Source organism: Diabrotica virgifera, chromosome 10 (genome assembly GCF_917563875.1).
Source record: "Diabrotica virgifera virgifera chromosome 10, PGI_DIABVI_V3a".
Taxonomy (NCBI): domain Eukaryota; kingdom Metazoa; phylum Arthropoda; class Insecta; order Coleoptera; family Chrysomelidae; genus Diabrotica; species Diabrotica virgifera.
In genome coordinates this window covers 33515617-33531198 of record NC_065452.1, presented here as the reverse complement: position 1 = coordinate 33531198, position 15582 = coordinate 33515617, and the positions used below count along the sequence as shown (strand labels likewise).

Here is a 15582-nt window from a genome sequence, read left to right as displayed (position 1 = left end):
AAAGTAATACATGTTCTTTCGATAGTGTACTAATTTTGATCATATTGATATCGAGTCGAATGGAGTATCGCAAACTAAAGTGTATTGTAAATGTAACTTTGTATCCTATTGAATTAAAAAAACCGAAAACCGGTTTTTCCAAAAACCGGTTTTTTTGGCCGGTTATAACCGCTAGGTTAAACCGTAAGCAAAAGAAACCGGTATAACCGAAAACCGGTATTTTGTCAAAAACCGCCATCCCTAGAATAAACTGATTAATTCTAAGCAACTTTTGATATATACAATTTTTTGATATAATCAAAAATGAACATATTCACTCGCAAATAACTCGAAAAGTATCGACTTGGTGAAAAAACTGTATAGAGCAAACGTTGCTTAGAATTAATCAGTTTATCCAATTCCGGACTTATTTTAAAGGTTTCGTCTTTCACCCCCGAAACGGGGTGAAACTGAAACTCACCCCCAGGGTAAAAGCACACATTGACACAATATCACTTGTTTTGTTTGCCATGTTAGCTACGTGCATGCCAAATTTCCAAGTGATTTTTTTTATTTAGAGCAAAAATCGTGAGTAAACGTACTATAAACCGTTATTTTTGCAATAATTTATTAATAACAAAGTCGGAACGTGGTTTAAGCTATCACGACTAGTGACAATCGATTTAGCGTATAAAAATACTATGAAAAAAACTAGAAACTTTCTGTAGATAACGTAATTCGAGCTTTTCGGCGAATAAACAATTATTTTGTTATTAACAAAATAAGAACACATTTTGAGTAATCGCGACTAATCGCATTCGATTCAGCGACCAAAAATACACCAGAGAGAACCTTAACACTATCAAATTTATTTACAGGACTTCTAATAATTCATGAAAAACACCTAATTTTACCATAATTTGTTAATAACAATTAAACGCACCACATTTGGGCTTCCAGACCACTTCCATTGGATTCAGCGACCCAAAAAACCTATATTACCAACATCAAATCGCGGCGAACTAAAAGTGTCCACGGGACCCCCTACGTTGCGACTAGAGTAAACTGTTATGTGGTACTGTGGTGTGTTAAATAACGCTTGCCTATCAAGAAAAGTCTTATCAGAACTACAAAACCTACGAACGATACAATACAACCAAAGGTTATATCGTGCTATTGGCTCAAAAATACCGTGATGTTCGCCATCACTTGTGAGAATGACGCTCACGTTTCACTTTACAGAAAAAATGAAGGAGTTATGGAAGGTTAATGATCTAAAAATATTATTTTACAAATAATATACGAATCGTGTGCCTGTTAAAGACATTTATTTTACAAAAATCCAAAATATAAAATTAGTAAACAGTTAGTTTATAAAAATACAACCTCTTAAAATCAACCTATAATATAAAATATCGACTAGGACATCATGTTCTTGAAATACATATTTATAATGTATTTTTTAATGTTTGACAGCACGCTAAATGGCCAGAAATATTAATCAGGTAGTAAATCCAACATATGGACACTGGGCTAGTGTGGGAATGGCGTCACAAATTCGACAGAGTGGAGTAACATAACAGTGGTACACCAGTGGCGTGCTGGCCATATAAATGAATCGGTGCAATCACCGAGAGGCCGCGGCCTCTTGAGGCCGGTCAAATAGGTTCACAAAAATTTTTAGATGTAACTAAAAAAAAAATTATTTAATTTCTAGTCGAATGTTGATTTTGCTAATAATATCTATTAATAAACATTTCAAAAAAATTAAAAATTTTTTAATTGTAAAATACAAGTTAAGTAGGTAATTAAATATGACTATATACATGAATAGATTGCTACAGATAATATTTATTTTCGTGCATACAAGTATTATTTAGTATTTTGTATTTTGACAACGAAACCCGATTTGGGCTTCGAAACGTTAATAAATTTATTTTTTAGTAAAATTGTGGCTTATTTCCCATAGAAAATACTTAATCATACAAGTATATTTATGATTTTTCAATTTTCTTCAAACATATATGTACCTACTCTGCAGAATAAAAAATATAAAAACTTCTTGCATATTTTGACTGAATTATTGGTCAAAAATACGGTATAAGTATCAAAAAACGATTTGATCAATACAAATCGTTTTATGATGATATAATCACTCTACATCCTAGAAATGTTGATACAATAAAAAATGGTATGCCTTTAACGGCATTTAAATCATTTACTGAAAAATTCATAAATTGTTATCCTTCCATATCTGCGATTGCAATTTTAGAGAAGAACTCGTGGATTTTGCTGATAAATCGATAATGCGATAAAATAGGATTTTGGAAAATACTGAAATTATAGAAGATCGAGTTAATGATGAATATGTTCAGTCTACATAAAATATAAAGGATGATATTATTAATCGAAGTGATAATGAACATGACAAATATGACAATGTTGTTGATATCGTGAAAACTTCACCTCCGTGTGGTACTAAAAAGTGTAAGGATTGTATAGTATAGCTTACTGTTACGCTGTTTTACATAAGTACAACTTATATCAGTGTGCTTATCCAAATTTCAATAGTATATAAGCATTTATTAACTCTTTCAGTGACATTAGTATCTTGCGAAAGAAGCTTTTCAACGTTGAAGTGCATAAAAAGTCGGTTAAGAAGTAATTTAACACAAGATCACTTGGAAACATTTATGCTAACGGCTATAGAAAAATAAGCTTTGAATGAGCTTAAAAATGATGAAATAATCTAGAAATTTGCTCAAAAATTTACTTTAATGCGAAAATTATTGATCAAGAGTTAAGTAAATATTTTATAAAATAATTGCAAATTAATGTTTAGATTATTGTGTTGTATTAACATTTTAAATATTATTAAATCAAAGTATCTGCACTGTACTTATATTTGTACTCTCTTGTATAATTGATTTACTAAGATCCAACTTAATACATAACTGAAAAATTCTCAAACTTTTATTTCACTTTTATCAAATTATGGTTTCTGCCTTACCACATACAATATTGTCATACATGTCATTTACTATTTGTAAAATTGCTTATTCTTAAATAAAAAAATATAGCAAAATAAAAAAATCATTGAATTCAAAGTTTTATGTTTGATTTAAAAATAATTTATATTTTTGTTTTTTTGATTTTATGAAGAACGAATAAAATATCCTGATAATAGAAGGTTAAATGAGGAGGGGAGGCCGCTTTTCTATAAAATCACCGGGCCGCTTGAAAAATTCCAGCACGCCACTGTTGTACACTGATATGGGTTCCAGAGCATCGGGGAATATAATATAGCATTTAAATCAGCAATATAGCTGACACACTTGCCAGAAAATCAGTTACAAAATATTTCAGTCTAGAGCCGGCCGTGCCCAAAAACATTACCGGCTATCGGAAAAAGCTAGGATCCGAAGCCAACACAACTCACATTGGAAAAATATGCCCGCTCAAATACATGGCAAGATGTACACACACCCAAACTTATCTGGAATCACCATGTATTTCAGAGTAATATTTATTTCTTTAAAAAAACTTGTTATTGTTGCGAAGAATAAAGGTTTTTATTGAAAACAAGCAAATCTATAAGACAATCAGATAGTATAGCTCGGTACGGTAAAGGTTATTTGCTTGAGTTGCAAATTGAACGAAAATAACTAAACTAACCTTTGCGTCCAAAAACGAAAATATGCCTCATGTGGGGTTATAGAACTTACAACGGGGAAAGATTATTAGTCTTGTGGAGCTAGTGATGTTCTCAGAGGGACATAGCTGTAGAGCTAGGCGTAACACAGGTATCCAAAACATATGCTAGGTAACAGGAACTAGGAAAGTTCAAAAAAGCGAGGGAAAGTCGCCAAAAAGTAATAAGGGCTCGGCACGATTGTTTAATTGTCCAATCAGCTGGAAGACACCCAACCATTTCTCACCTGCAGCTCCAAAGGCAGCTTTCGGAAGCTACAGGTGTAATTGTTTCAGTTGAAAAGATAAGAAGAGTGCCAAGAAGTATAGAGTAGGAAACAGTTACGGATCCCCAAGATATCCAGGCAGCACAAGATTGATCGCCTAAATTGGTGTCTTCACCACCAAAACTGGAACATTGGGAATGGACAAAATGTGCTATTTTCAGAAAAAGTCAGGATTTGTGTAAAATCAGATGACCCACGAAATCGTGTACTTAGAGGTCGAAGAAGACAAGCAAGAACGAAGACTGTCAGATCTGTTCACAAATATACAAGGGGAAGTGTAATGTTCTGGGGAGGAACTGAGATCCGTGAAAAAACTCCTTTAATTTTTATCCAATCAACTTTAACTGCTCACCGGTATGTTGCTAGCCTGTAGTTAGGCTCTGAAGATGTGCAACAGGCGAAAATTTAATTCTCTTGCTTGATAATGGACCTCCAAATACCATTAGAGTGACTAGAGACATCATTGAAGCAGAAGGTATCCCTTATTTGGAGTGGCCTGCTTGCTCACCCGAGCTTAACCCTATAGAGTATTTGTGGGATATCCTTAAAAGAAAAAATAAGAGCTCGCCGGGATAATCCACAAAACGCTGCACAGCTAATACAAGTTGCTTTTGAAGGATGGAGTAGCCTACCATAACAAAATGTTTAATAACACTAGTCAACAAATAAATAAAAAAAATTTGCGACTGATGTTAAATTGGCTGTACCGTGGAGTTTAAAGAGCCCTGAATGCGAGTTCAAACACTAAAATTTTCCACCAAGTATAGATTTTGAATTATCTTCTTCTTAAGGTGCCGTGCATTTCTGCGCAGGGGTCCACGCGTACATTGTCTTGTCAGGTGAAATGTTAGATTCTGAGTTATAGAATGCATCAAATATTGCTGTTTATTATAAAAATTCTTTTATACTATATACACATAAGTTCAGAACTAGAAACAAAAAATATAGTAAGTCTTTTGTACACAATTTTGTGCATATCCCAATTTTCCCATAACACTATGTGGATTAACACGAACACACATTTTATCCTGCATAGTAAAAAACTAGGATAGCTCCTGGTTACGGTTCCTAAATATTATAAATTTTACTGGCTAGTAAATTCCATTTAAACAAAAATCCATTATTTTAATCTAGAACTTAGAGTTAAGCATGCCTTTGGACAAGTGAAGGTCTCGAACTAAATCATGTACCTAATTCAGCTTCTTGGATGCAATAAGGTGCTTTTCGTCGCTTTCGTGAAAATAAGAATCATTCTTTTCTGATACATCATCGGGTTTACTTTTATCGCCATACATTTCCAAATCTTCCTCCCAATTTGCCGTGGGTCCTGGAACTGGTAAATCTTCTCCATGGAAAACCGGCTTTATTGCTGAGATTATATCTGTATAATCAATTTTATGCTTGCTTTTTCTTGAAAACACAGACATTTTCTCATGCAGAAGTAACAGTCGTTAAAACGGTTTAGAACTATATAAGTTTAAATAGATAGGTTTACTGATTAAGGATTACCTTTGGTTTATTCTTTATTTAAATGTTAATGTGTTATTCGTAGACATTCGATTTCCCAGTGTTGTCAAATTATGCACAATTTTTAGCAAAAATGTTAATTTGATAACATCACTCCGCGATATATTACAAATGACTGTTTAAAAAAAAAAATTAGTAAAATATTCATAACTCAAAAATCGTAATTCATTTTTTTTTTTGAAAAAATCGTAACTCAAAAATCTTACGTGTTAGGAACTTTTTATCATCATAATCATATTCAGAGAGCAAAAATTAACAAAAAACAGCATATTGCATTCCAGTCGCAAATTGGTTGTAAACTAGTGTAATTTGATTAGGAGCGTGCCCACGCAAACTAAAGCTTGCATAAGGGTGATAACACTGACTACCAAAAAAAAAACAAAAAAAAATAAAAACAATTTAAACATTATTCGTTTTACTTTGAAATTTTTTATGCTATTAACTTTAAAACAACTACCTAGTTTCAATTTGTTTGGTAAATACTTTATTATTTTATTTAATTGTTATGTATTTGTTATTAAATTGCTTTAAAATAAATATTGTTTGATTTCATATGTTCGTTTTTTTTTAAATTTGCACGAAATAATAAGAAATATTATATGATTCCATATAAGTTTGGGTGTGTGTATATTGGATGGGCTTGTGCTAATATGGCTGAAGTACTGCGGAAAATAAGAAGTAATAAGCTCAGAATCATAATAGGCTTTCTTACTGTGCATGAGCCAGTCAAGGGACACCTGCATACAACGGAACTGCTTCATGGAGAATTCACCTACAGACTCTGTAGCAGAGATCATGAAACAGTCAGGAATTCTTTTCAAGATAACCAAGTGACTCTAAAAATATATGGTACCCATCCACTAGATCTGTATCTAGTTTAGTAACTTAGTACTAGCTCATTAAATGTTTATACTTGTTCTACTTTTGTTTCTTAGATTTCTATATTTATGTCTCATTTCGTTAATTTATCATCTAACTCAGTTTTGTGAATTATAAAGTTTATCAGCTACAATTGTTCTTATTCTAGGATCTATGAATCTTTTATCAGAAGAATTTTCCTTCTCCAATAAAGTATGTTTAATAACCACTAATATATTATCGTACACCTAATGTCGTAATTTATCCTTAATCACGTATTTTAAAAGTATTTAAACTCCACAGATGTTTGTTGAAGATGGGGAAGGAATGCGAAGTCATAAAAACCATACAAACGAAAAAATTGGAATATCTAGGCCACATAATGAGAGGAGAAAAGTACTCTCTGCTAAGACTCATAATCCAAGGAAAAATCTCGGGAAAGAAAAATGTGGGACGTAGAAGGATTTCCTGGTTGCGAAATTTAAGGGAGTGGTATGGGTGCAGTTCAATACAGTTGTTCAAAGCTGCAGCCAACAAAGTTAAGATTGCTGTGATGGTAGCCAACCTCCGATAGGAGACGGTACTGCAAGAAGAAGAACTCATTATACAGCTCCCGGAACGAACCATAGCCGGTGAGAAACGCTATCGAGAGTCGTACACCCACTTAATTTCTACACAGACAAGTTTCCCTCACCGGCCATGGTTCGCTCCGTGAGCTGTATTTTGAGTTCAGATGAAGAGCTCTATTAGAAAATATAGACAGTTTTATACTTAGAGCTTCATTAACTGGTAACATAATTAGTATCGTTCTGTAAGATACAATTCTTTGGTGTAATATATAATGTTGTGCTGTCAGACATTAAGAAATAAAGTGTAGCTACACATTTAGTAAATTATTTTCAACGTTAAATAAACTGTTAGTTCTAACATTTGACGTTCCATAAAGGCATTAAAAGCAGTCTTATTCATTTTTTGAGTCATAATAGGTAATTAACAAAACATACTCAACCTCAAGATTATAGGACTACATTATTTTTATAAACATTAACAAAACAGCAAAATGTTTCCTAAGCAATAACATCAAAAGAAATCATCACAACCATGATTGAGATAATTTAAACTTTATTTGGTATTGTGAGAGAGAGCTGAGGGGGGCAGAGAGCGAGCTAGATACTGTTTATGGTACAGTTTGTTATATTTATTTATGTTTAATACTATACTTACTATAGTTACAAAACTAAACAAATAAACTAACAATAATTTGAAATTTAAGTTAAAATTGTCAGAATTTCCTCGAATCCGCCTAGAAATACTGTAAAAATATTTAAAGAATAAGGAAAACTACTATTTGTGGTTTATTCCCATTAAATATAATAGATTATACAGAAATGCCATAAGAAAATTATTTCAGAACCGTTTATGTTGTATTCTAAAGACCGTTTGTGTGGAACTGCAATAACACATTAGGGCCACGCATTTACATAATATAATATAATTAGAGTTTTTAACTCCGTCACAATACCAAATAAATTAGAGAAATGCGGCAGTGACAGTAAAAAAACAGCAAAAGATTTAAAGAGCTATAGTTCGTCCGCTATAATTTTTCCCATGCGTCACGATTCATTTTCAAAGAAATTAAGTTAAAATATAAAGTAAAACGTACGCCGATGTGTGTAGTATATAGTATACAGTATACAAAATGTATATACACATCGACGTTCGTTTCACTTTATGTTTTGACTTAATTTATTTGAAAATGAATCGTGACGCATGGGAAAAGTTATAGCGGACGAACAATATGTCTATACATTATTTTTCCTAAGTCCATAAAATCCTTTATAATAGGTATATTTGTTAAAATCCCTATATAGGGCTACATCAAAGACATAACTAGTTTTCAATCGGTTGACCGATCATCATCAGTGTAATCCTAAAATGTGTATAACCAGATAAAATGATGCAAAGTATTTAAAATGTTGACTAAGGTTATAAAAAGTTATACGCTATACTCACTCAGAATCTAACATGCTAACCACCAAAGTAAAAAATATTTGGGTATAAACCCTTTATAATTAATCCGTCATAGGAACATATGAAAAAGATGTGATTTTGAACATGGATGAATAAAATATCCAATGTTTCACGCTTGAGGTACCAATGAGCTCAGTTTGACTAGTTCACATCATGGCTGTATGGAAGCAAGTGATTTTGATATCGGAACTTCTGAATGATGACATGACAAGAATGACAGTTCCACAGGAAGTTATAATTTCCCTGTTGTTTTGTCGTTCCCACAAAAACAGTCGTTCCCACTGTGGTAAATAGTCTATTAAAATGGAAATAGACTTCATGTAAATGTTAGAATATTGTAATGAAAGAAATAGGCAAACCACATTACACGTAAGACAGAAAACTTAATAAACGTTATCAAACCCTTTATATGTGATATCTAGGGCTTAGAAAAGCAATTGCATGTTTATTTAATGTTATCAGTTATACCTATTAGAATAATTGGAAGTTGTTATAGTATGTGGAAGTACCATAAAAGATCACTATGTGGGTGAAAGAGGTGTAGAACTGTTTTCTGATCTAGGAGGGATATATAAGACAAGCTAAGATTCATGCGACCATTTCTCAAGATCCCTGCAATCTGCCTAGAACTCTAAGGGTTCGACAAAACAGACCATCATATGATATAGTTAAACATAGGGGAGAGGGTTGGTGTTAGAGATTTATGAGATTATAATGAAAATGTAACATGAACGGGACCCAGAAAGAGTAGTGAGACTATTAGATTTAGTTACAGTATGAATATATGGGGTGAAGATAGTCATAGAAAAATTATGGATGAAAATTTAGAGATGAATAGGTATGTATGTGGGTGATGATAACCGATGTTGGTTTGTGTGTGTGTGTATAATTGGATAGATGATAGTGGTTAATGGATAGAGAAGAATGAGGAAAGAAAATCATTATGGATTGTGTCAAATCACCTGTAAATGTGACTGTAGGAAAGTGATAGAAGTAATAAAGAGGTGAAAAGTAATATTGTAATTAAAAAAGGAGTTAAGAAAAAAGTTGTCGATGAAGTGGATAGAAGTCCCGGTTGAACGAAACATGGCGGTTGACACAATTTGGACTTTTTTGTTTTTCTTTGACTATTTCTAGGTCATCGTACAAGTCCAACTTTAAGAAGTCTCTCTGTGGGATATCGTGTAAAAGAGAAACGTCATCTGGGATTATCAGAGTATGATTTTTCTCTTTAAGATGTTGTGAAAAGGTAGAGGTATCCTCTCTTTTGATGTGTTCAAGAGAGCGAGAAGCAAGTGATCTACAAGTTCTTCTGGTAGGGGAGCAAAGTATGCTAAATGTGCAGTCACTCGAGCGCTTTGGAGACCTATTGGGACCTATTGAGACCTTGTGAAGAGTAGGTCCTAAAACCAAAAAAAGTTAAGTAACATTTTCCATTTTAGTGGGCGCTTGCCATTTTTTAATTTAATTTTCCATTTCCAACAATCGTTTTTTCCGATTATAACGCATCTATGCATAATTCGAAAAAATGTTTCGAATAAAAGTTACTTATTTTTTTGTAAAAAATCCAAATCTGCAATAAAAATGCAGGCTCCTATTTAAGATTTTAAAGTAACCCCCACCCCACCTCCGTGGGGGGTCGTGTTTGGTGCCATTGGATAGATTTTTTAAAAATATTAAATAAATGTATTTTACAGTTTTTCGATCTGATGTTCATTTCGCGAAATATCGCGGGATTCATATTTACAATATTAAATTTACCCCCCACCCCTCTCCGTGGAAAGTCGTGTTTGATATCATTCGATAGATTTTTAAAAAATATTGAGCACATATTTTTAGTTTTTCATTTTTCAATATACACTCTTTTGCATGTACTTAACTTACCTTATCTTAATCTGACAATTTCGAGTTTTTTTAAGGATAGATTTTTTTTTCGGGCCCCCCTTAACGAACTTCCCTGTGTTAAGAGCGAATGTATGGTAGAGGTACATATGCAGGGTACCAGGTTTCTCCTTATATGATAATCTGACGCGCTCGAGTAACTGCAAAAATCCCCGCTTGGGCTCCCCTGCCATTCCTATGTAGGTGGCATCACAGTCAGAACATTGTAGTTTATAAACACCACTACGATTCATATAGTTGATAATATCTTTGGTGTTAGATAGAGACTGTCCTATGTTGTTGGATACCTTAAAAGAAATTTGAACGTTATCTACTGATCTTTTTATAATATTTGAAATATCCCCAGACAGTCTATCTTCGTGGAAAGGTATGGAAGCATAAGTAGGTTTGGTTGTCAAATCCCTAGGAAACGCAGCATGTCGTAAGACCTTGAGCTGTCTTTTATGGATGAGCTTGCTTATGATGTTTGGATCGTATCCTTTGTTGAAAGCAATTTGACGTAATATATTTAATTCTTTTTTGTAGTTGGATTGTGATAAGGGAATGGTTTCAAGACGGTGTATGTAACTGTGAAAAGTAGCAAGTTTGTGTGACATTGGGTGGTTGGAAGATACTGGAATAACATGGTCGGTCTGTGTTGGTTTCCCATAGATACTGAATTCGAAGTGGTCATTTAATCTGGTAATAGTAAGGTCGAGAAAATTGATTGATTGGGAAGACTCTAATTCCATGGTAAATTTAATGTTGGGGTGGATTTGGTTGATTCTAGAAAGTAATGAGTCAGCTGTATTTAAGTTACCTGAGATGATGAGAAAACAATCATCAACATAGCGAAACCAATGGAGAATTTCAGGATTCAAATTGAGCTCATTCATCTATGTTCAAAATCACATATTTTTCATGTTCCTATGACGGATTAATTATAAAGGGTTTATACCCAAATATTTTTTACTTTGGTGGTTAGCATGTTAGATTCTGAGTGAGTATAGCCTATAACTTTTTATAACCTTAGTCAACATTTTAAATACTTTGCATCATTTTATCTGGTTATACACATTTTAGGATTACACTGATGATGATCGGTCAACCGATTGAAAACTAGTTATGTCTTTGATGTAGCCCTGTATACGGATTTTAACAAATATACCTTTTATAAAGGATTTTATGTTTTTGTAATGGTATACAGGCAACTACAGGAAATTTTTCCTCGTGGATTTCCTAAGTCCGTTGCAGGTCATAAATGACATTTATACGCCATCACAATATGACAAACTGTTAAAAAATTCCCTTAAGATAATTTTTGAATTATTTTTTATTTTGACGTAACTACTCTCAATAGATACCTACTTTAAATAAAAAAATTGTGATAATGAAGACCCCCTATTATTGTGTTAAGAGACGCAAATAATAATACAGTGATGTTAAGACAGAGAAATTGATTTAAAAAATATAATGTATTTTTGACAACTCAACAGAATGGCGAAAGATAACAGTGTCATGCTGGTATGGGTTCCTAGTCACCGAAGAATACACGAATAAACGATGACCTTGGTAACCCTCTTATCTCTATGACTTGTTAGAAGAGTATCAGCATCAGCTACAAAATATTTTTGTCTAGTGTCGACCGAGGGAGTGTCAAAAAGCATCGTCCGGGACCGAAAAAAGCCTGGATCCGAAGGCAACATAACTCTCACTGGGAAAACATATCATACCGGTGAAAATGAAGTTTTTAAAGAAGGAGAGCGGAAAGAGAAAACGCGCCAGAATAAGAAACGGAATAATCAGAGAGAACTTAAACCAAGAACACATAATAAAAGGTATTGAAAGAGAACAATAATTACAGTATTATGGACATATATATATACAGAATATAGGAATGTAGAAGGAAAATACATATACTGGAAGAATAATAAAAACTAGGAGAAAGAAGAGACCAAGAAAAATTTAGACACAGCAAATATGTGAGTTCGGTAAAGAAAAGAGGAAAATTGATAGAAGGAATGAAACATTTATCAAGAAACAGAAAAAAATGGAAGGAATGGATAAAGTAAGAGCTATCAGTAGCTATGACGTCTTCTATCAGTAGCTATGACGTCTTTGACAACGAGAATATAGGAATGCAGAAGGAAAATATACTGGAAAGAATAATATAAAATAGGAGAAAGAAGAGACCAAGAAAAATTTAGACACAGCAAATATGTGAGTTCGTAAAGAAAAGAGGAAAATCAATAGAAGGAATGAAAAATTTATCAAGGAACAGAAAAATGGAAGGAAATGATAAAGTAAGAGCTAACAGTAGCTCTGACGTATTTTTAATGACACAAGAAGAAGCTGAAAGACGAAAAACACAAAATGCGCACCATATCTTAATTCAACAATATTTTTAATAAGGGTATACTATTTTTGTTCACTCATGATTCACAGAAATGGTTCCTTACAGTAAATATAAAATCGGAAAGGCCAACGATTAATCAAAAAGTCATAGTTTCCACCCTAAACGGTTCCACGCCAAAAAGTCCTAAGTTTTACCCACCGTGACCAGAAGTAGAACAGTAAGTTGATATTTGAACTCTTCGTGTAACTTTGCGCAGATTGATATACGATTTCACTATAACTTTTTCACTTGAAGTGATATACAAACTGGAAGTATATATTTGTTCTAGTATTACTAAGGCGCGTCGAATAATATATCACATACACTTTTTCGGCGACTTTCAAACAGTACTTCTGATTGCAACTCTGGAACAGAAAGTCCGAGGTCAAATTTCTCACCTTTAATACCATCGTTGGATTACAAGCTCTGCTTCGACACCTCTATTCGTTCTAATAACGGATGAGTTACATATTTGCAGAGGACATGTAGACGGACGGACAGAAAGAAATGGATAATTCAAGGTTTTCACCATTTTTTTAATGTTGTAAGTGGGCGAAAACAATATAAAATCTAAAGGCCGAAAATGGAAGCGATAGATTAGAAAAGTGGCCAAAGTAAGATACTTATAGAGCAAATCGTAAAGCAAATTGTAGGTTATGCAGCTATGATTTGCTTCAGATGATTAAAAAGCTCTTGTCTTTACTGTCACCGTAGTTTACATCATTTTTAACTTTTCTAGACTTACCAAGTCAATATTTATAGACTTACTAAGTATTAGGAATTTCAGACTTCTAATTCTAAGTAATAGGAACATAGGGTTTTGGGTAATCTAAATTGACTAACCAATCCATCTCAAATTGAGAATTATTATCTACAACAGTTTTCGCGAAGTCTCTATGCTTTTCTACGTAATCTGGATTTAGCGTAAACCACATTCCAATGGCACATCGTGTGCCTCGTTTCACAGCTTTGACACCATGTAGATTCTCTGGACCCGAAGAAAATGCTACCAATCTTCCACACTTTGGACGGATCTTACTCTAAACAAAAAAAGAATATACATTAACGGGGTTATATTTAAATTTATTTTTAAGGGTTCTCTGTTTTTTTGTTTAATAATATTCGACATAAACATAAGCATAAAAATGGACTTAGCGAGAGCAGGGAAAGAGGAGAAAGATTGGTCGAGTTTGTCCAGGAAGAAGAAATGGTAGTAACAAACACGTTATACAGGGTGTCCCGAAAAGATTGGTCATAAATTATACCACACATTCTGGGGTCAAAAATAATTCGATTGAATCTAACTTACCTTAGTACAAATGTACTCATAAGAAAAGTTACAGCCTTTTGAAGTTACAAAATGAAAATCGATTTTTTTCAATATATGGAAAACTATTAGAGATTTTTAATTATGACAGGAACATCTTAAAACAAAATTATAGTGAAGTTTGTCCACCCCATAAAAATTTGATGGGGGTTTTGTTCCCTTAAACCCCCCCCCCAAACTTTTGTGTACGTTCCAATTAATTCATTATTGTGGTACCATTAGTTAAACAGAACGTTTTTAAAACTTTTTTACTTCTTAGTATTTTTTCGATAAGCCAGTTTTTATCGAGATGCGGCTGCTTCTTTTTTAATATATTTACATAACAATTGTATAGGGGTTTTGTTCCTTTAAACCCCCCAAATGTTTGTATACATTCCAATTAAACTATTATTGTGATACCATTAGTTAAACACAGTGTTTTTAAAACTTTTTTGCCTCTTAGTCTTTTTTTGACAAGTCACCTTTTATCGAGATATGGCTTCTTTTTCAAAATATACCTAAAAATGTAAATTATAAATAAATTTTCAGATTATTAACAGATCTCTATAATCTTACTTAACCATATACAAATATGTGGTGGATTCGACAAATATTCAAAATATGTCGACAAACACTGGCTTATCGAAAAAGTACAATGAGGCAAAAAAGTTTTAAAAACATTGTGTTTAACTAATGGTGCCACAATAATAATTTAATTGGAACGTTGGAACGTTGGAACGTACACAAAAGTTTGGGGGGGGGTTAAAGGAACAAAACCCCCATAAAAATTTTATGGGGTGCACAATTTTTTTTTAATTTGCTGCCATAAGAATGACACATGTCCATTTTCAACAAAAATCTCTAAGAGTTTTCGATATATGAAAAAAAATCGATTTTCATTTTGTAACTTCAAAGGGCTGTAACTTTTTTTGTGGGCACTATTGTATATAGGTAAGTGAGGTTTAATCAACCTATTTTGGACCCCAAAATCTGTGGTATAATTTATGACCAATCTTTTCCGGACACCCTCTATAAGCTTCGACCATGAATATTTATATACCTAGAAGTCACCTTAGGATATAGAGGGAAAATCGTAAGAAATCACATAGATTATATCGCCGTCCCGGAAGAACATTGACGTAAATGCAAAAGCAAAATTATTCAGAGAACGATTTTTAAATACATATTTAAAATAGTGATTAAATAAAGATTAATCGTCGAGGAGCATCTGTATGGCGTTTAGGACACGCGCCAACTCGTAACTTTTAATGACAAAAATTTTCAAATATGTACACCGGCCAATTCGTAATTTTTCTATTACCTGACCTGCCAACTCGAAACTTTCTTCAGGTGAATTCGAAAGCATTGATTAAATCTAATACCTTAAATCTAAACCGAATGATGAAAACCGAATGAAAATATCAAAAAATGAAATATCTTAATAAAATAATTGAAACAATATTATAGTGTTTCATTACAAGTGTTATAAATATTATTTCCATCAAGTATAGAAGTATACCTCTACACGTGCTTGGTTTTTATCAAGTAATTGTAAATTCAATATTTAGATGTTTGGCAATGATAAATTATTTAAATCTTTCTGATAATTTAAAAGCAAACAGATTTTC

At 32.9% G+C, this 15582-nt stretch overlaps 1 protein-coding gene across 1 annotated transcript in view; it reads right to left on the bottom strand.

Moving 5' to 3' along the window:
• Positions 1 to 1290: 1290 nt before the first annotated feature.
• LOC126893009 (prolyl 3-hydroxylase 1-like) overlaps positions 1291 to 15582 on the bottom strand; it is a 142279-nt gene continuing 127987 nt past the window's right edge. Inside the window, exon 10 of the mRNA XM_050662946.1 lies at positions 1291 to 13688. Within this exon, the coding sequence (XP_050518903.1) occupies positions 13446 to 13688 (243 nt within the window). The 3' untranslated portion in view covers positions 1291 to 13445. The remainder of the gene's footprint in view (positions 13689 to 15582) is intronic.